The 21,595-nt window shown below is 46.3% G+C and overlaps 1 protein-coding gene across 2 annotated transcripts in view; it reads left to right on the top strand.

Moving 5' to 3' along the window:
• The first annotated feature begins 10,103 nt into the window (after nucleotides 1-10,103).
• Nucleotides 10,104-21,595, top strand: part of SALL4 (spalt like transcription factor 4) — a 29,612-nt gene continuing 18,120 nt past the window's right edge. For both annotated transcript variants that reach the window (XR_003528104.1, XM_027645831.1), the window contains exons 1-3: nucleotides 10,104-10,284; nucleotides 17,832-20,363; nucleotides 21,019-21,326. Coding sequence is in view for 1 of the 2 variants with exons in the window: in XM_027645831.1 (XP_027501632.1) it covers nucleotides 10,215-10,284; nucleotides 17,832-20,363; nucleotides 21,019-21,326 (2,910 nt within the window). In the remaining variant the exon portion in view is untranslated. The remainder of the gene's footprint in view (nucleotides 10,285-17,831; nucleotides 20,364-21,018; nucleotides 21,327-21,595) is intronic.

Raw genomic sequence — 21,595 nt, 5'->3', positions numbered from 1 at the left:
GTCATCTGCAAAATATACACAGGGAGTTTGGAAGCTCAGATGTGAGCTGCTTACAGATCCAAGGGGGGCAGAAAAAGATGTTTTGCCAACTTGATTTGCACCTGCAATCAAACAGACACACAGGCCAGGCTAATTTACACTGAAACTTAATTGCAAGCATAAATCTCGTGTATACAAATGACATATAAATAAAACCTCTCCTAGATACCCATGATCTGCTACACAAAGGAGCCAAGAGTCCCATATCTCCTGTTTTTCATGGTTATAGGTCTCTCTTTGGGCCACAGAATTACTTTAATGCGTTTGTCTTTTTGCCTAAAAATACCTAACGGTGGGACGTCAAAAAAATAAATCAAGATCCAATTTGTCCTGGCACACCTTTAAACAGGGATGTTGTTAACAATTAATCAGCAAAAGAGTGTGAGGAAACACAAGTATGTGGGTTACAATTTATTAACTGTAATCCAGCACCCTGTAAAGGCGCTTTGCTGCTCTTGAGTTTTTGTGGAGGGAGCCAGGACTGAGTGTTACAAGGAATAAATCAAGGGATTATAGATTTGCTGAGGCCATTTTTTTATCTTCTAAACCGTATTTCATGTGTGGAAGGCACTTTGAGACTCCAGGGCTGAGCAGTGTCCAACTGCACCAGTGCTTTTTACATGAGTGGCAAGTTACCGATGAAGTCGAAAGGAGAAGGCCAAGAAAGGGAACACCCAAAAAAGAACAAAAAACAACCCAAATTGGGTGTTTCCCCTAAAAGTACCTTCACATAACAACTTATTTCCATGTAAACTTGAATGTTTGGGGGCTTTTGAGCAGCCTGGAAAATTAGATCAAATGAGGGTACGCTGCGGAATGACCTAAAGTCATTTCATGCCTGGACCAGAATGGAGCACCCTCTCAGTACTGTTGATACCTTCATGGAGGCTTACACTGAAATAGGACTGGATGCTCTGAGGGTTGGATTTTAATTTCATTTTGTCACATGGCTGGTCAGTTAAGAGGCAGCATGCTAGATTTTTGTTTCTCTTCCACAAAATATATTCACTAGTTTTTTCCCACTTGGGTTATGAGCCTGCTGTTATTCTGATAAGCCTGTTTATGGTGTGACCTACTTAAGCAGAGCTCTGATGGTTGGAGGCTCTGGGTAGTGCAAAGACTATAAAGGCCACAAACAGGAAAAGATATCATATGAAAAAAAAGTTTGCAGGCTTTTGTCCTTTACATGCTGCAAGGTGTCAAGCACTGAACCAGCGCCGAGACCATTGTTCAACCAACTGCTCTTTTCAAATGGAAATGTCTGCAAAAGCCATGTCAGCAAAAGGAATTCTTTGCTTAAACTGTGGCTCCTAGCTTACATCCCACAATAAAACCCGAGGCCTATTAGTCCATATTAGGACTTGTTACTAGGTTTTAAAGCTCCTTTCGGGCACAGTTTCAGCCTAATCTGGCTGTATCACTACCAAGGTTATGTTGCCTTTGACTTGCATCACAAGTCTGGTTAATTGATTTCACTACTGCAACTGGCTGTTACAAAATATGTTTCTGGAGAGACACGGGCCTGGCTACGTCCACACAGGAAACAGGATCAAGGATTTCCAAAGGTCTGTTGATTTTTCAGCTTTCATGCTCTGAAGATATATTTCCTTTGAAGTGTCTCAAATAGGGTAGTATCCAATTATATTTGTAATCCCAATCTAATTCAATCAGGGACTCCAATTATAGCTGATCTGTCTCTTAATCTAGTTAAAGTCTGTAGAGTAGACAGTACCTTAGCTAACATAACTACATTAAAATTTAAGCTGTTGATCCAGGGACAACCAAGTTACAGCCAGAACTAGCTGAAAAGTGGGAGGTTTGCAATGGAAATGGGCTAATCCTCATTTAACGTCCAAACCCTGCACCAGTTCTTGCAGCCAAATCTCTGTCAAGTTTCTGATTATAAAGGGCCTTAAAAAGTACTTTTGTGCTGAGCCAAACACAACTGGTTTAGCCCTGACTAGTTGTTTTCTTCCTCCCGAACACCTCATCCCAGCTCTCCCCACAGCAGTCTCGGGAAAACTCAGTGCCACTTCCACAAGGGCATCACATTGAAACTCTTTGGAGTAAGTGTTCTGGCAGCTGCTTGGCATCTTCCCTGCTTATATGTGGCCTTGGCACAGCTGGCAGACACCCAGTTGTTGTACAAATCCACCCTCACCTGTGCAGCCCCCTGAAAAAGCCTTACCCTAAGAAGTTCCGTGAGTGCACACAGGGAGGTGACCTGAGACACATCGGTGATGCACGGTGGCTGTGGTGCATCGTTCACACTGCCAAAAGGAATAATCAGACAGTGTTAAAGGGCTGGCAGGTATAAAAGCAGGCAGACTGTAAAACAGAGAGGTGTTGGGGAACTTTACAGATGGCCACAGAGTCGTGCTGCTTCAGAGTGACTTTAGAAAACACATCACTTTAGTTAACTAATGTCAAACCACCAGGTTCTGCACCAGTTTGATCAGCCAGAGTGAATGGGGGTTACACTGAAATAACTGAGCTTCGTAGGCAGGAATGTTGTACAGTTGTGGGTTTTTGTTTTGGTTGTTTGGAGTTTTTTAATTTCTCCCAGAACTGACTGGCTGGAGTGACCTTGGCCAACAAACCAGCAAAGAGGTCCTATTGTGTTTAATCATACTTGGGGGCAGCTATTAAATTGAATTAGTTCTGTCCCAACTGCCAGTTGCTCAGTTTCAATGTATTTACCCACCAACTCCAGGCTCCCACTTCCAGTTTTAAGGGATGTACTTAAGCTGCCTCCATGAAGACTAAAGTCTGTTTGAACTATTTTGGGAGACAATGTATGAACTCAACGATAGTTTCCTTTGTTTGAAGAGAAAATTGAGTAGCAATACTGTCTCTTACTGAAAGTGGTGTCTGACAGCAGGGACACCTTGCAGAAAACATCTGTTTTCTCCAGTTTGGCCTGAACTTTACAATCTGACTTAGAAAGGCAAGTGCATTCTCTTAAATACAGTAACAGGGTACACAGAGATAGAGCACCCAGAAGGAATAAACACCCTGGGATTTATAGCATTATACCTGTAATTTGAATGTTTGGATGAATCTTATTGTGTAAAACAAATTCAAATGCAACTTTTCAGTTGTCCAATCTAAGCAGACATATCAAATAATATCAAAAGTGTAATCTTAACTTCAGTGGGCTCATTCTGCTGTGGCACTTCAACGCCTCTGTGAAAATCCAGACAAAAATCCCTTTAATTGTTCACATTTTTGTCCTTGTTTCTTTCAGGCTCCTATTTGGACAATTTTGTGTTGACTTCTAATCAAGGTTTTAAGTGTCAATGTTTTGGTTTCATTTTTTTCCTATTGACTTCCAACCATAACAGTTGAAGACAGGGGACTTGGGGATTTTTCAGTTGTCAATAATTTTTATTTTTTTACTAAAAGCTGAGTTATCAAAGACCAGATGGTACCTCCAAAACCTGCTAATGCTCTGAATCTCTACTAACAACTGGTTGTCAGTCTTTCACGAAGTGTGGCATGAACCAAATTCACCCACATGGAAACTGGCCACACTTAGGACTGGGATGTAACTGATAAAAGTAATTGAAAAAATTGCTGTAGCAGAAGAAATGGAATTAGGTCTACCACATTAGAAAAAAAAATCTTATTAATCATAGTCATAAAAGCAGAAAATGAAAGCTAATTTTACTAAGCAAAAACCCCCTACTAAGTGGTATTTTGACATCTGAAAATAATTCAGTTTTGATCTTGGTGATTCACTGACAGGAACAAGGAAATTCATAATTCTCTCCCCGAGTTGCCGTTTCAAGCCACTCCACATAGACATTCAAAGATTTTCTTTGCAAGCACCAGGAACACAGACCTGGGAACACAGACCTTTAGGGACCAAACTCAGTCCTTTGCTAGGACAGGCAACATCATCAATGTACCTTTCATTACGTGCTTTTTAGGATAAGACAGTGGAACAGTGTAACAACAAATGGATTATGAAGCAACACCACTTGCAATTCAGTCGTGGTTATCTGAGATGATGAGGATACAGGGGGAGGTTGTGCTCATTTGTTACCTTCTAAGTTCTATTTAGCATTGCCATCTAATTCAATATTTCACTGTCACAGTCAGATATTGTTGGGTATTCACCAAAAAAAAAAAAAAAAGCCTCATAATCCAAACCCATCAGCCTAGTTCCTACCCATGAAGGGGATTTACCATTCTGAGCCCCTCACACCACTGCTGGCCCTATATTCCCCCTGTAAAAGGGGATAATAATTAGACATCTCCAAAGGCTTCATCACAGCTTAGTGCTAAAAAAAAGGGTTTGTGTACCTTGTCTGGAAGGAAAGGATCTCACAGGATTCCTGTTACTATCTGTGATGTATCTTTGGGCCATGAAATTCAATGAAGACAGCACGACAAAGATAAGTTACACCTACCTCTGATCTCAGGTTTTTTCAGAAGCAAGTAAGTGTTTGAAATTGAACAAATATTGCAGAGGAGGGGGAATGCCATTCACAGAACACACCGATAATCCATTCCTTAGAATGGTTTGTATTCTTGGGGAGAGCTGGATCTCTCATTCTCCAGATTGCATCTGACGCCTAATACAAGATATTACACGGGCACACTTCTCATGCTGTGAGAAATAGAGCTGATAATGTTTACTCTTGCATTGAAGAAACGCTTGGGCATTTTAACAAACACCCAGAGATTTGTTTGTTTGCCTGCCCAGCCCACATGCCTCTCATTCCTCCTGGCCGGAGCCAGTTGGTGGGTCTTTCAAAAAAGTAACAATTCCTGTGTTATTGTGGGAGAGCTGAGGTTTGAAAGGAAGTTGCTTCCTGCATCTTCGGTCAGATGTATCTTTGGATGTCACAGCCCAGAACCCTCGGGAACCAGCTGCCCATTAGGGATACCATAATGAAGGTGGTATTTCTGTGGTGTTTATAAACCCTTTGAATTGGCAGCCCAACTTCCAGAGACTGAGTTTAAAGAGGGAGGGTAACAATTTTTTTACTCGTTACATCTCCACCTTGTCTCTCTCTCCTTCACCTTTCCATACTGTAATGGTTCCAATAAAATCCTGCCTCCTCGAAACTCCTCCTTCAGTCTCATCATCAATGTGTAAATATTATTCCTAAAACGTAATAATGCAAAATAATGCAATCCCTTCCCAGCAATCCCAGCTAATGGAGCTGGAGGGAACAGCAGAGTCACAACCCCTAAAGCAAAAGGACTTGCTGCTATCAGAGAGTTCCAAACGAGTATAAACAGCTGCTCACAATTAACATGAGAATACTTCTGTGATGCTGTTACATGGACTGTGTTTAATGACAGGAGGAAAACATGAAGCTCTGTTGATAACTTTGTTGCAGCTCTTCCTTACTGGTTTACTTAATGTTTTTGCTGTTAAATATTTAGGACAGAGTGACAAAAGAGAATGCAGTATCTATCTGTCATGTTTTAAATATTCTAAAAATATTAAAAATTACTAAAATTATTAAAATAATTTTTCTTTAATATGCCTTTAGGATGTTTAAAAGAGCTGGTGTCAAAGAATTTAGCACAGTAACTAAAAAAAAAAAAAAATAAAAATTAAAGAAAATACAAAATACAACCCTCAAACCTGGAAGCAAATTCAGGAGAGTTTCTAACTTTAACCTGAAGCTTGCTAAAGAACAGGTGTACCCTGTAATTATATTGGCCTGCAAATACATATCTAAAGTAGGACCATTGCTCTGGTGATGGCAGTTGTGTTTGCCTTAACAATTCCCACATGGAAGGTACTTCAGCAATATTGTGGCTACATTAATTGCAGCTGGACTAAAAGCATCACTAGGTCAAGAAGGGAGGTGTTCCCTTAGTAGTCAGGTCAGGAAACCTGTTCCCGAGGGTTTGTGCTCCATCATTCTCCCACTCCTCGATGTTTCCCTTTCTCAGTCCCATGTCTGGAGGGACAGTGGCTGATGGGCCAGCAGTGCCTCCGTGCTCTCTGCTTTGCTGGCTGCCATGTGGGGAAGGTTTGAACTATAACTCTTTCTTCCAACGAGCACATTAATTTGGATCTTTCTTCTTTCTCCAGATGCTGATTGTCACACAGTTTGCATGAACTCATGTCTTCAAAACTACTCCCCCACAATCGGGTTTGACTGAAGTGGTCAGCAGCTTCAAAAAAGGAAGATGGATGGATGGACCAAGGAAAAATATATTTTCTTATAAAGGAGGAAAAAATAAATCTCTTCATTATCACAGTTATAAAGGTATAAAAACTTGTTTAAAGAGAGTGTCTCCTGATTTTAGATTCAGTTATAGTCTGGAGGAGCCAAAGCACTTGCCAATATGCAATTTAACATACTAACCACTTCTGAATTTGAATGTCTGGGTCTCTGCATTCAATCTTGATTAACTGGCCCAACAATTAATGTTAATTACCCTGATTTACACTGCTTACAGAGCTAAGGTCAACTTCACATCAGCAAACTTGGAGCTTCCTAAACATGTTCCAACAGGGAACATTCAAGTTGTCTTCCATGTAGTGGAGATAAGCCCTGAGAGCCTACACTGGGAGATTTGTCTTGCAATGAGCTGCAGTAAGGAACAGGAGGAAGAATACAGAAGCAAAGTGAACTGCTGGGCCTCAAAGTATACTAAGATTTTTTTCCTGTGTTCCAAGTTATAAAGGTGTACATAATACAAAGTGCAACTTAAGAAAGGGCATTTTTATTTATATAACTGTAGATAATACAAAGTGCAACTTAGGAAAGGGCATTTTTAGTTACATTTCTATACTGAATATAGAAAAAAATTATTATTTACTGAGTTTTAAACTTGTGTGTTCTTCCCAGCAATAAACTGGGCTGATCAGAGCAGGACAGTGCAGGATTTAAAACAATATTCTTTACCTTGGCGAGAGTTAGTAAGTGTGTGCATAGAGACACCTACACGTATGTATATACAATATATATACATCTCCCAAGAAACACACTTATCAGGTTTTTCCACAGTCATGGCCATTTTGCAGTGACATTCCTGAGGACAGGAATTTCCCGGGCTGGGCAGAGCTGTGGTTCCTGCCGCCGGCAGCAGCTTCTTGTGGCAATGAGTTCCACGTGCTCCTAATGCAGGGTGTTAAAAAAGCTCCCCGTTATCACCCCGAGGTGGGGTGGCTGCTCTTGGAAACACGCCTATCAGGAATGATGCCTCGGCTCTGTTGGTGGTAGAAGATTGTTCCTCTGGACATTTCTTAAAAAAATAAATAAATGTCAACCCCGAAAAGGAAGCCTGCTAGTTTTCAAATCCAGGAGCTGTAATCATGCTAATCCATATGATCGTGCTAAAGCCAAGCAACTTGCCTTTTGCATATGATGTAATCATTCAGTGTAGCCTATTTATAACCACCAAGGGCTGGAAACACCTTCCCAGAAAAATATAATCAGGACAGCTTTCCTTTGGTCATATTCCCCCTCTTCCTCCCTGTATTTTTCAGTTGGTTGTGCTCTTTCTCCTACTTTCGATGTCATCCCAGCCTTAAATACAGCAACTTTTTAATTTTTATTTTAAACTAATGCTTTTCATGTATTGTATTTTTTCAGTGTGTTAGAGCTGTGCTGAGTGGAATCCCAGTCCTCTGAAATCAATACCAAAACTTCCATTGATTTCATATAATATATTCCTTTAAATTCAGTACAAATGCTCCCCAGGAGTTGTCTATTTTAAATATGGATCTACTGTATTGGGCTGTCAGTCTCTCAGCTTGATACATAAACCAGCGTGTTTCAATAAATGTGTTGGTGTGGGTTGGTGCCTTTATGTGTAATAACTGAAAATCTGTTGGTTATACTGAGCATATCAAGTGTAAAAGGAGAAAATTCATCAATGTGAATATCTATCTGTGGATCAATTGGTATCAATCTTGTTTAACAGTCTATTTCCTCAGGACACACTTTGGAAACAAAGAGCATTTCAAACTGCTGGTTAAACAAACAAATACCGAGAAGCTCTTTGGGCAACACAGGGGTGGAGTAAACATCAGATAAAAATGGTCAGGGATCTTAAATACCTGTTAATCTCTTCTATTTTATACTAGTAAAGACAGAGTTTCTCTTGATGTAATGTGCCCTTGAAAGTGCATCAAGAGTGGGGGGTTGTAAAAGCATTATTTGCTTGCAGAGGAAAGGGCGAGAAAAGTGGTCTGGAAAACAAAATTTGTCCCCTGACCTCCATGTTCAATAGCTGTCCAAGGAGAAGGGTGACACCTTCTGCTCTGCAAGATTTTTTCGAAGGTTTGTGTTATCCTTAGCTAAATAAAACCCCCTTGTGAGACACTATAAAAACAAAACGAAACCCCAAGAGGATATATAACTAATTAGATCAGGATGCATTGTTTACCCTGGTCTACAACATTAAGATCTTCTCATGCCTCTCCCATACCGGTCCCCTCTCCCCTCAAGCACCACCAAAAAAAATAGGTAATCCTGACCAGTACTTGGCATGACTGTATCCTGAACACAGGCACAAATTTCAGAACAGAATAAGTGTTGTACAAACCCCAGGGGGTTTTGCAGGGTAAAAGTGCTGGTAAAGTAACAGGTAAAATGAACCTGTGGTGTTGAGCAATGTCCTGTGGTGATTGCGTGGCTGCCTGAGGTAGCAGTGTTTCCTCCCTCCTGCTGTCTAGTAACATTCGGGTTTTCCATTCTACATTCTACATCACCCTCTTGAACCGCCCCATAACCTTGGGTGGGTGTTTATCTTCACAGCAGCTTTGGAGCTTAGGGAACCCCCAGTTCACAAGCAGGAAACTGGGGCACAGATCCTGGTAAATTGTTTGCTGATGAATGCAATGGAACTGTGTATTGAGTCTGACTTGACCTGAGCCTAGTTCTCCTGAACCCTTACCCAGTGTCCCACTCCTCCCGCTCCTCCAAATCAACAAAATCATCCCTTCACCAAAAACAATCTCTCTCTCCAAAGTTTTCTAGCAATTCATTTCATTATTCATAGATAGACCTGGGGGGGGGGGGGTGTTGTTCCACATGAAATCAGAAAGCAGTCACATCTCCCACAAAGATTTTGCAATCTCCATATACTCAAGGATCCTCACATTTTTGCTTATGCAGGATCCATCTGACTTCAGCGGGGGTCAGAGGGGTTGAAGTGACTCTGCTCTATGACACTTGGGGGCTTTACAGCACAGTAAATTCGAGCCTCAGCTGAGGCGGGTTCTGCAGTCACCTCCAGCTACATGGACTGTCCCCCATGTGCCACCCAACATCAGGGCCACCCAACTGGGGCTCGTGGGGAGGATTTCAACGCGGTGTGTGTTCACATGGAACTCAACAGCACAAGAGGGGAGTAAAAACGAAAATGATTCCACTACGTACTAACACACTCAACTTAGCGCAGGAAAACACTTTTCAAGTGTTGCTTTATCACTTGTTTCAACTTTTTCACACGGACCTTTTACGTGTGTAACGTTTTTACTTGCTGTTAAAAATACCCTTGGCTCGATTTTGCCGGCTTCCCAGAAAGTGAGACTTTAAAGAGTCTCTAAACAACTGAACGAACGCCAGCATAATTACGCGCCGTCTGGATCGGCTTTTAAAGCCCCTTGAGTTGCCCACCCCACTGGAGGACCCGCGGTTTGTCCGCTCCGACTATCAGCGCTCTTCCCTCTTCCACCTTATCGAGTGACAAAGGGAAGAATTACCATTGTCCCGGGCTTCTCCTTGTTTTGGGGGGGGTGGGGGTGGGGGGTGGCGCAAATCTTTTAAATCACAATGTGAAAAGCTCAGGTGAGGCAACAAAGGTATTGTCGGTCGTGAGCCCGGCCGGCCGTGCCGCCGGTTGTTTGTTTACTCTGAGAGGTGGTCGGTGCCCCCCTAAAGCCGGGGGGGCGGCCCCGGCCCCCGCGGGACTCTCGCCTTTGTGGCCCGGCAGGGCGGGCCGGGCGCGGGGACTACATGGCCCAGCGTGCCCCGCTGCGCGGATCAATGGGGCTGATTTGAATAATCTGTGAGCCCTTGGACTCAGGCCAATCAGCCGTCAGGGACCCATGATAAATCGCAATGCATTATTGATAATCATAATTACTCTGACATGCGCATTCCGCCCAATGGGGGTAATTTCCCAACTCTAGGAATTTGTTGTGAAGAGGAAAATAATTGCTACTATTTTGCTCCCGATGCTGGTGCACCATGTCGCGACGGAAGCAGGCGAAGCCCCAGCACATCAACTCCGAGGAGCAGCCCCCAGATGCTGCAAGTGGTGAGTTCGGGGGGAGGGCGCGGAGCCGCCGCGGGTCCCGACTTGGCTGATGCGCGGAGGCGGCGGCGGGGCGCGGGGGGCGCTTCCCGGGGGGTTCTTTTCACCCTCGTGCTTCATCCCGCTCTCTTTTCCCCCCGCGGGCTCTGCCACGAGCCCGACCCCCAGCCTTCCCCACGCTTTTTTGGGGCAGTGAACTCCCCACGCCCCTGCGGAGCCCCGCGCGGTGTTGTTCCGCGGGATTGAGCGGGGCACCTCGGTTTTTTTTTCTTGGGGTGGGGGGAGGCTCGGCTTTGGGCCGCTCCGGAGCGCAGCCCTGCGCGGGGCTGCCCGAGGGGTCCTCGCCCTGCCCGGCCGGTGGCCCCCCCAATGCCCCGCACGCACCCCCCGGTCCCGCGGAGCCTCCGCCGGGTCCCGCGTGGGGGGTGCGGGGGCCACCGGCCCCGCTACCGCCACCCTGGGGGTGCAGCCTCATGGGAGGGGAACCCCAAAGATGCCCTGAGGCAGAGAGAATTTGGGGGGGTAGGCGGGGGGCAAACGGGTGGGGGGAGCAGAGGAAGAAATTGCAGACGACTTCGGAGGGGTAGGAAATGTCTCGAGTTCGGTTTCCTTGATCTATTCAGCACTTTCTCGGGAGTTATTTGAGGATTTTTGTGGGGCTTTGGGGGCGGGGGGGGGGGGGGAAGAAGGGAGAAAACCCTCCCCGCTCGGACTATTTTTGTTGGAGATCACAATCGCCCTGGACCTTTTGTAGCTTGACCTCCAGCCATCTTTGATTTCCGACTTCCTAAAATAACTCCGGTGAGCTAATGTGGGGTGCGCGTGAGCGCTTTGTATTTGGGCGGCGTGGGGGACTTTGCCACCGCAGATCGCTGTCCCCTATTTTGGGGAGCTCGCAGACCTCGGCCCTGCCGTGGGAGAGGAAGAAATTTTGGCTCAAATAAGCCCTCAACTCCCTGTGGGGTGGGCGTGCAGGGGAAGGGCCGGCGCTCCCGGAGCGTGCCCGGTTCCCGCGGCGGAGCAGCATCTTCCCGCTGCGGGGGCTGGCGGCTCCCTGGCTCCGGTGCGGGCTCTGCCCCCGCTGTCCCTCGGGGCCGGGGACGCTCCCGCGGTGCCCGTCCTGCGGGGAGGAGGGCACGTCCCGTCCCGGGTGGGGAGCGGGGCTGACCCGGGCTGCGTTTGTTCACAGTTGTTGTGGTCGTTGTGCCCAAACGTTTCTGTGTGTCCCCCAAGAACTTTCTTTGGTTCACTGCCATCCTTTAGGACTGGTTTTGTTTCCATCCCTAGAACTGATCAATACCCCGGCACGTTACAGGAGCTGCTTATTCCCAGCCCGCAGGAGGTTCGGGCTCTTTAATTTTTTTTTCCCTCCTCCCCCCTTTCTTCTTTGAGTCGAAATGTGCAATTGTTGGGTCCAGTTAATGGTGACTTAAGAAACAGCATGCTGGCCAGAAGGCAATAAATCCCATGTTTAATGCATGACTGTTTTCCTTTGTGCATATGGTTAGGTTGGGGGATGGAGGTGATGTTTCCACATGTAAATCTCTGCCCGCTGCTGGAAAGGCACCTCCGGCCCCGCGCTGAAACAAAAGGGTTAATCACTCCTGATGCGGCCGCTGGGGCGGGGGAGGTGTGCGGGAGGGAGGGAGGATCGCTCCACACCGCGCTCTCCGGGGCAATGGCCAGCTGCTTTTTTGTTGTTGTTGTTGGAGCTTTTTTTTTTTTTTTTTTTTTTTTTTTTTACCCCATTCTCTTTTAACAACCAAACCCTGGCTGAAATCCCTCTGGGAGCCGCTGCATAGGCCGGGGGACCTGGTGAAGCTCTGGCCGTGCCTGGGGGGGCTTCTCCTGCCGCTCATGGGGCGGCGGGAGTTTGGGGGTTTTGGGGGATCGGAGCTGCCGTGCGCTGCCCGGCCGGGACCTTCCGGAGCCGCGACCGGTGCAGGTCCCGCATTGAGCCCCGTCCTGCGGGATCTCCGCTCTCAGAAGTACAAACCTTGGCTGCGGCTCCGATGGCTCGGACCGCCCGCCAGTATCCAAAATAGTCCTGCTTATTCCCCCCTTCAGGTGTGCCCGTAAATAATAAGTGATGAAGCTCTGTAACACAGTCGAAATTCCGCGAGGATTTGTCTGGGGCATTATCGAGGATATACACATAATCGTAATAATAAAATCAAGCCCTTATCTCCTCTTTTGCAAGTGTTCCCTTTTTTCGCAAAGCGATTTGGGACCCACCTCTGTGAACAATGCAGCGGGTTAAAGTGTCCCGCGAACCTGGGGATCCATTAACAGGTCAAAAAATCAGCAGGTGGTCACTGAGGAATAATGCTACATACTGAAAATTAGCATTTCCACAAAGGGCTTGAAAATACCCATTGTGCTGGATCGCTGCCATTAAAAATCGGATTCGTTCTTAAAAATACAGTATCAAACTGCAACTTTTTTTTTCTCAATGCGAAATTAGGGATTTACTTTATTTGAATCCCCTCTTCGTGCGCTGATCTCTGCAGAAGTGGAGAGGGGTGTTGAACTAGGAAAACCAAGTTTTGCCGTGGTTTATTTTATGTTTAATTTGGGTTGCCCGAAGCCGCTGTCGCGGGACAGGCTGGCCCGGCTCGGAGCCTCGGGGCGCGGGAGCATCCCCCGGGGTACTGCAGCCGTGTGAAGGGGGAGAGGGTGCCGGGGGGCGGAGGGGGGCGATGCCCGGCTTGTTTTTCCTTTTACGTAAGTGAAACATTATATTGGTTGTAGGGATGGAGCCCTTTCGCTGGGCTCGGCGGCATGTGACGTTTTGACAGAGCTGCTGCTCTAACCTTTGCCTCCTCCTGCTTGCTGTGGGTGGTAAGTTGATGTCAGGCTCACAATTAGGACTCTCATGCAATTGACCTTGGCAGCGGGGTTTGTGCCGTTTAGCTCGCTCTTAAACACTGTACTAGTGTTAAGTGTGGTCCGGGGCCGCCGCCTGCGCGGCTGCGGGAGGGGCGGCGCGGCCGCCGGGCAGGTAGGGCGGCCGGGGGGCTTTTGGGGGGGAACCGCGGCTTTTGGGGGGGCTCGGAGCGCTCTGGGGCAAACTCGACAACGCGCCACTCGTCCCGTGGGTGATGTGTGGGTCGCTGTTGGCTCAGGTGGCTGCCGGGGGGTCGCGGTGGCCCCGCCCGGGGGTGGCCGGGGCCGGGCGGGAGCGCGGGCCGTGAGTGCCCTCCACCGACCGGCACCGGGACCTCCGCCGGGGCTCCGGGCAGCGCCCGCAGGTAACTCCAGCCGCTTCCCAAGGGCCGGCCCGGCGCTCGGGGGGCTCAGAGCCCCGTCCGGGCGCCGTCGGTCGGTCGGGAGCGGGGCTGCGCCCTCGGGAGCCGCCGCCTCGGAGCTTCACTTTCCCCGCGTGTTTTAGCGCTTGTTTTGCTCCTCAGAAGCGTTTTATTCGCGATAGTTCGTTCTGTCTTCGGCCGAATATGTCGCTTGAATAGGTGGGTCACCAAAAGGGTGAATCAGTAGGTAGATAATAAAACAATTAAAGTCTTGAGAGACAACCTGAAAGCACGCGAAATCCTGATTGTAGGTGTAATGCGTTTCTGGTTTGTTCTTGGGTAGAAAAATGCAGCTGATGAATTCAGTGTAGAAAACACCAAGGCCTTTGGCATATTTCTATAAGTAGGCAGTCAGTTGTGTTTTACTTACTGAAGAAAGTGATTTTGTCATAGTTACAGTTAAATAAAATGCGTTAAATGTTGTTTGATAGTGGAAGAAAAAGAGAGTGAAATTTTGGGCAGTTTGCAATTCTTGGAAGTCCCAGATTTTCACCTGGGAACAGGAAAAAAGCATCAGGGAAGCACGATGCCTGAGAGCAACAGGGAGCTGATGGCAGAAGGTTTCATGTCTAGGACTGGAGTGGAGAGTCGAAAAACAATTCTTCATGAGTTAATTTTAAGCGGAGACATATGTGGTTTTGTTAACTTTAAAGTAAAAGTAGTGCATTGGTTGTAGTCTGTAGGGAAAGTAAGCTCACCAAAGGTATTAAAACTCCTGGAAAAAAAAGTGGGTGGGAAAACTTGAGCTCAGTTTCATCCCAATTCACGTGAACTACAGTTGGAAAAAACAAGTCACTAATGGCTCAGTTGAGTGGCAGACCAGCAGCACCCTTCTGGAAATCACATAAAACCGGACTTATTTCACTCTTTTGCTGGTTCCCTTAAAAAAAAATAAATTATTCGAGCTTTGTGGATTTTATCAGCCTTTCTTGTCGATGACCGCCTTGTCCTACACAATAGTGGATTTTTTCCATCCATTTGTCAGTGATTCAATCTAACCCCCCTGCTGGGTTTACTGCATTCTTCTAACTTATTGGATAACTAGATGCTGAGAGATAACATTCCTGAAATTCGGGAGTGGGGAGATAAAAAAAACACAGTAGAAGTCCTATCCCTGGGAAGCCTTTGGAGAGGGTTAAGTGAAGTGCACAAGCAATTGTTGTGGCAGGGCTCTCCTCGGTAAATCCTTGTACAGTATATGGGCAGAGCTGGTTTCTTGGCATGAAAACCCCCTGATTTCAGACCGTTAGTTCATGCCGGTGATAACTGCTGAGGTTCTGGGGAGCTGAGGTGCTCTGATTGCAGCCCTTGGTGCCGGGGAGTGGATGTACCTAGAAATCAAGATGAGTTTTACAGAAGCTGTTGTTTTTAAAGAAACAGTAAATTGTTCCTTAGTTACACCAGCTACTACACAGTTACCCAGAGTCCTGCTTCTGAATTTATCTAAAATTCTTTATGAGATGGGGGAAAATATTATATCCTATTTTTCTGAGGTAGAAAGGAAAATAAGGCGTAACTTCCCTATTTACCATTCAGCAAGTCATTTCAAGCTCTGAATTGAATTTATTTGGAGTCCTAAACTAGTGCCTGACTGTCAGGGGAACTGGAAACGAAAATATGTGACAGTGGCAGCAAGAGCTTGGCAGGGGCAAGGCTCCCAACCTGCCTGCTGCTGCCCATCACAAGTACCTTCAGTGTACTGGAGTTTTCTTTCTCTTAGGTGGCAACTGCTGCTCGGGACCAGAAAAGTTACCAGAGCTCCTCAGAATTAGGAAAATGAGGAGCATGGGCTGTGCTGGAGGTTGGAAAAGTGGCACTGAATTTAGTGTGGTCCTGTCAGTGGAAAAGTAGAAAAATAAAAAAGTACTATCAAGGGAAGGGAGATAAATGATCAGATACTTTGAAGAAGTTAAAGTTTGAGGACTTTATCCTGGAATATCTCCTTGGGGGTGGGCAAGAGTCTTTGGTACAGACATATTCTGCTCCATTGGAAAAAGGAAAACCTTGAGGTTATTTTGTAACATGTGTAAACTGTATAGTTCAGCCTAGAAGATGGGACTACTAACTAAGGGATTTGGAAAAGAGATTTTCATGGTTTAGTATATTCTATGAAACACCTGTGTAATGGATGGAAACAGGAAAGCAGTGAAGACCTCTAAAGGCAGTGTACAGAGTAGTTCTGGAGGTTTGTCTTTTTTTTCAACACAGGGACTTTCTTTCCCTTTATAGCTTAAAATAATCTGTTCTTGGTTGACCCTGTTGTCCAAGTTCTGAATTATGTACTACTTGTACTTGTCTGCAGACTAGATTTCTCTGTATGTTTTTGCATAGAGTTAAATCAATGTTAGAGGCATCAATTTAATGACAGGATAGGAGATACATGCTCTTACTTGTTTCTTTCACTTACAGAAGTTTGGGCTGAAGGAGAGGGAGGAAAAAAGCATTTAATTCTCCCTGTTTAGATAGGAGGCATCTAAACATTTTTGATCATACCAGTTCTGAGAACCCTTTTCTTCTCTGTTCAAGGACTAGAAGTGTATGTGATTTTTTTACAGATTTGGATTTATTGCTCTAGAGATCATAGCAGAACAGGCCTCTGATGCTTGTGATGTTTTGTAACTGATCAAATGTTTATTTTTAAAAATAAACTTCAGCGTGCACTTTCTGCCACGCAGCATTAAACCGTCGAAGTTCGATGTGTTGAATAGACATACAATGCTGTTGTTCAGCTAAGAAGTGTCAAGGTTTGCCATATCCTCCCTTAGAGAGCTTTTACAGCCCCCTCAAACAGCAAATTGATGTGCTCGGCCATCCTTCCCCTCCACCCTGCCATGTACCGGATATACACATGTATCAGATGTGTGGTTCGGTTACACCTCTAAAATGAAAGCCGCAAAAAGCTCCTGTGCTTGCAGAGTCTGGGGTTCACCTTGTGAAATGGCGTGGGCCCGTAATGTGGGATCAGAGGCAAAGTACTGGAACCAGGAGGCTTGAGAAGGACAGATCTCAAGTTCTCAGTGTGGTGCAGGTCTGGGGTGTGCCCTGCTGGGCCTGTTGGAGGTGAAGTTACTTAGTTGCTGCGCCCTTGGCACCTGTCGAAATTAGACGAATTAATAGGAGTTCCAGGATGTTTCAGCTGATGGGGGCTGGGGTACTGCTGGAGCCCTTTCCCCTTCAGCTATAAAGCTTTACCTCCTGAGCACTCCTTCCCCCCCTTGCCCTGAGTACTGGCCTGCCTCGAGCTGGGTGTTGAGTTTGTTGTTTGAAGGATGGCGAGACTGAGCAAAAACATCCTGTTTTGCTTTAGAGTTTCTGTTAACCTCTATTCCAGTTCTGATGTTTCCCCGAATGATTTTCTTTTTTTTGTCCGTGTGCAAACTCTGCTCAGTTCGTTCTGGGGGGTGCTGGTGGTGGAAGGGCAGGAGTGGACATGGAGCCCAGCTTGGCTTTTCCTGCTCCTTCCCAAAAGTGGGTGAGTTGCAGATGCAGCAAAACGGGGTCTGAAATGTCTTGGTGTGTTTTGCAAACAGGACTTGTTACTTGGATTATTTGTTTTAATAATCACCAGCGTCAGTGCAGGCTCATACCTATGTGTGGGGTTCTGTCAGTTAATCATGTCTTCTTTACTACTGTGTCTTTTTAGAGGTGGTGTTTTTTTGGAAGGTTTTAAAAGCTAATATTGGCCTTTTGTCAGCCCTTTTCGGTTGTAATTATTACTTTCATTATGGTGGAGTGCAAGTCGTTTAATACATCAGTGTACAATTAAGTATTGTTCTGAAGTTCCAGTATTAACAGTCTCGTATGAATTTTTGAGAGGTGGTTAACAAAGATTGAGAACCTGAAGTACAAACACCAAACAGGCTTCTGTGGTGTTTTGCTCAGCATTAGGAGGCTTTTTCTGTCTACCTTGCGTTCCTTTTAAGCTGTTTTGCAGATGCTGCCTTGCTGCACTGTTTCTTTTTACCTGTATAAAGGGATTTTGGATAAACCTCTTTTCGTTGAGCCTTGTGAGAGTCTTTTTAGATTATTGTTTTTATCGAAAGCACAGCTGAGATGCAGATTTCTTTTTGACTGCAGAGAGTTTGGCATCAAAATAAAGAGCAGGACTTGATTCATTTGCAAACTTGATTCCAGTGTTTTGTATCTTTTAGCTTGAAATTCAGGTGAAATCGGTGATCTTAAGAATAGTGAATACTCAGCCTAAATCTAGCAATTAATAATGTGACTTTCTTTTATTTTAAGGGAGTCCACAAGACGTCCCAGGTGATAGAGATGGTGAAATGAGTTCCAAAAGGTGCCGCATGGAGGAAACTAAAATCTGTGAGAAATGCTGTGCAGAATTCTTTGTTCTCTCTGAATTCCTTGAGCATAAGAAAAATTGCACTAAAAATCCACCTGTTCTAATCATGAATGACAGTGAGGGAACAGTACCCCCTGAGAGCTTCTCTGAAGCTTCTCTAGGGAACTTTCCAAGTGACCGAATGGATAGCAGGACACGCAAGGACATTCAGGCAAAGGGCTGCACTGGTTCTATGGAAAAGAGAGAAGGAAAAATGGATGCTGAATCAGTTGGAGGAATGTACCTTAAAATAGAACCCCCTGTCGCTCCTGCGGCTCCTGGGCTAAGCTATCTACCAAAATCCAAAGTACCAAACACTAATGTGACTTTGCAGACGATACGTGGCACTAAAGTGGCTGTGAACCAGCGGACCTCCGATGCCATCTCTTCCTCAGCAGCCAGTTTCAATGCTATCCCCATGATCCTGGAGCAGCTCGTGTGTTTGCAGCAGCAGCAACTCCAGCAGATTCAGCTGACGGAGCAGATCCGCATTCAGATTGCCATGATGGCTCCCCATGCCCTGCATCCTTCTATAGCAGCTGCTACTGATCCACTAAAAGCTCTGGGCGCTCACATGTCTCAGCAGCTGTCGGCTGCTGTGGCTTTAATTGGACAGAAAGCTGGAAGCCAGAGCCTATCACTGGAATCCTTGAAGCAAGGAAAACTACCTCATTCTAACACTGGCATTGCAGCCGCCAGCTCGCTGGCTGCTGGGCTGTCCTCCTCCTTCCCCCTGAAGCCAGAGGGAAGCCGAAGCCTCCCCGGCTCCATTTCTCAGTTCCCGAATCCTTTGCTACCTCAGTCCTCCAACTCCGTCATCTTCCAGAATCCGCTTTCGGCCGTTTCTTCTGTAATAGATTCCTCAAAGAAGGGGAAGGGGAAACCTCCCAACATTAGCGTGTCTGAAAGCAAACCGAATGCAGAAGAGCCGTTCTTCAAACACAAGTGTAAATTCTGTGGGAAGGTCTTTGGCAATGACAGTGCCCTGCAGATCCACCTCCGCTCCCACACCGGAGAAAGGCCCTACAAGTGTAACATCTGTGGGAACCGCTTCACAACCAAAGGAAACCTTAAAGTGCATTTTCAGCGTCACAAAGACAAATACCCTCACATAAAGATGAATCCTTACCCGGTTCCTGAGCACCTGGACAATGTTCCCACTAGCACTGGAATCCCGTACGGGATGTCTGTGCCACTGGATGAGTCTAACCTAATTGTGGATAGCAAACCTCTCCTGACAACTCTGCCTACCTCTGTGGCCACGGGTGCACCTCAGACCATCTCCAGCCTAGCAGGCATTAAGGAGTCTCTGCCTGGTACGTTCTCAAGTGATCTGCAGTCAAGGCCGTCTCCAGAAAGTGAGGGTGGCTCCTCCTCATCGGGGGCAGTCGGCCATGAGTCGGGAACAGAGCAGAGCTTGAGCTCACCACAAGCCACCTGCAGTGTGAGCATCTTCCATGTAAGTGGGTCAAACGAGCAGGGCTCAGAGACGTCGAAGCTTCAGCAACTGGTTGAAAATATCGACAAATCTACTGCTGACCCCAATGAGTGCCTGATCTGTCACAGAGTGCTGAGCTGCCAGAGTTCACTCAAAATGCATTATCGTACTCACACCGGGGAGAGGCCGTTCAAGTGTAAGATCTGTGGCCGTGCTTTCTCCACTAAAGGGAATCTTAAAACTCACTATGGTGTCCACCGGGCCAATACTCCTTTGAAGATACAACATTCATGTCCTATTTGCCAGAAGAAGTTTACAAATGCAGTTGTGCTGCAGCAGCATATCCGCATGCACATGGGGGGACAGATCCCCAACACGCCAATGCCAGAGAACACCTGTGACAGCGCCGATGTGGATCCTGCTGTGGCTGAGAAGAACGGAGACATCAGTCGCCCAGATGAGACCGTGGAAAGCATAGAGATGGAAGAGGACATGGACTCTCAGGATGGCCCCAGGAGTTCCTCAAAACCTCCTACTCCGTATGATGCACAATCAGAGTCACCAGCCACGGCAGCCTCCTTCTCTGGTGTTACTGCCCTGGAGAATCAGATGAAGATTGTCACCTCTTTGAATTTGCAGCGGCAAAGCAGTTTGAAGTCTAGTGACAATGGCTCAGCAGAAAGCGATGGCATGACAAATGATTCGTCTTCTGTGGCAGGAGATCCAGATTATCAGAATGGCAGGAGTCCTGCTGCCTCTGAGTCTGCGTCTCTCCAGGCTCTGTCCCCAGCCAACAGCCAAGGAGAGAGCGTGAGGTCAAAGTCACCCACCTTCAACAATCAGGAAGATTCAGGCACGGGAAATAAAACAGAGGGTCCTGAGAATGCTCCTGCAGAAATGGAAGGGGTTGTTGGTGCTTTGGATTTAACTTACGGCAATATTGGTCGGAAGGTCATTAAAGAAGAACCCGGGTTACACTTTGCAAATGGAGAATATGGTGAGTAATTCAAAATGCTGGTGGTAATTTGGGGTGGGGCAGTAGGACTGGAGGAAATTTGTCTCTAAAAAGGACCAATAGGAAACAAAGCCTTCTCAGCTTTCCCCTCTTCTTTCTCCTCTGTTAGGATAAAGGCATATGCCCTGTTAAGTTTCCCTGACTAAGACTCAAAATTCAAAGACTTAAGTGCTGTTATCTCCTGCAAGGGGTAGCATAGAGGTTCTTAAAATTAATAGAGACCATGCACTTGAGTGTATTTCATGGACTCACCTAATACTTCCTTATATCTCTTTAAAGATACACATTTGTATTCTGTGGGAAAACTGCTTATCCCAAGAATGTGTCATGGAAAGTCTGGAATCGTTTGTGGGCTTTTCAGGCTCTTTAGCATTAGGGTTAGTGTTTACCTAAATTTTACCTGAAAGCAAGACTTTCTAGCTCATAAGCTCACCAAAAAAGAACAGGGGTGAACTGATTTGTTTTGGAGTATCCCAGGAAGTGCAGTAGCAGCCCTGTTGTGTGTCTCTGGAGGGCTCTGCAGATGTGCTCTTCAGGCTTGTGCAGCTCCCCAGGCACGGCCTCTGGAGCCTTAGCCAGACTTAAGCTTTGAAGCAGAATGAGGTTGGGATAAACATTATCTTTGCTTTCTTTCCAGGTCGAAGTAGTATTCCAGCTGCTTTTGTCAGAGCCTCCCCAGCCCTGATAAAGATGGAGATGCCCAGCGATCGCCCCATTAGCACTGGCCATTTCATTGGCCCACCAGCTCTGTCCCCTGGGGTTGCCCCTCTCCTCGTGCCACGACCCAAGTTCTGCCGTCCCGCCAAACAGCACATCTGCACTACCTGTGGGAAGAACTTCTCCTCTGCCAGCGCCCTGCAGATCCATGAGCGGACCCACACTGGGGAGAAGCCGTTTGCCTGCACCATCTGTGGGAGAGCCTTCACCACAAAAGGAAACCTGAAGGTAGGTCATCTCTATGGTGTTGATCTCCTTTGTTGGTGAAACTCATACTAGAGATGGAAAGACTTGCTAATATTTGACCTGTCTTTGGGGGCAACACTTCTTTTACTTCCTCACATAGTTATCTTTGCCTGTTGTCTCTCCTTCCTGAGTTTCTTCACACATTTTCTCGCTAAACTCTGTACTGAAGTTGCCTGCAGGTCTTCACTTCTGTCCTTGACTTTTGACTTTCCTTTTGGGATGGAAGGGAAGGCTTAGCCCTTACTAAACAG

The sequence above is a fragment of the Corapipo altera genome, unplaced genomic scaffold (assembly GCF_003945725.1).
Source record: "Corapipo altera isolate COAL_440 unplaced genomic scaffold, ASM394572v1 64, whole genome shotgun sequence".
In the NCBI taxonomy this organism is placed as follows: domain Eukaryota; kingdom Metazoa; phylum Chordata; class Aves; order Passeriformes; family Pipridae; genus Corapipo; species Corapipo altera.
The sequence above is the reverse complement of the archived record's forward strand: the minus strand, read 5'-3'. Positions and strand labels throughout refer to the sequence as shown.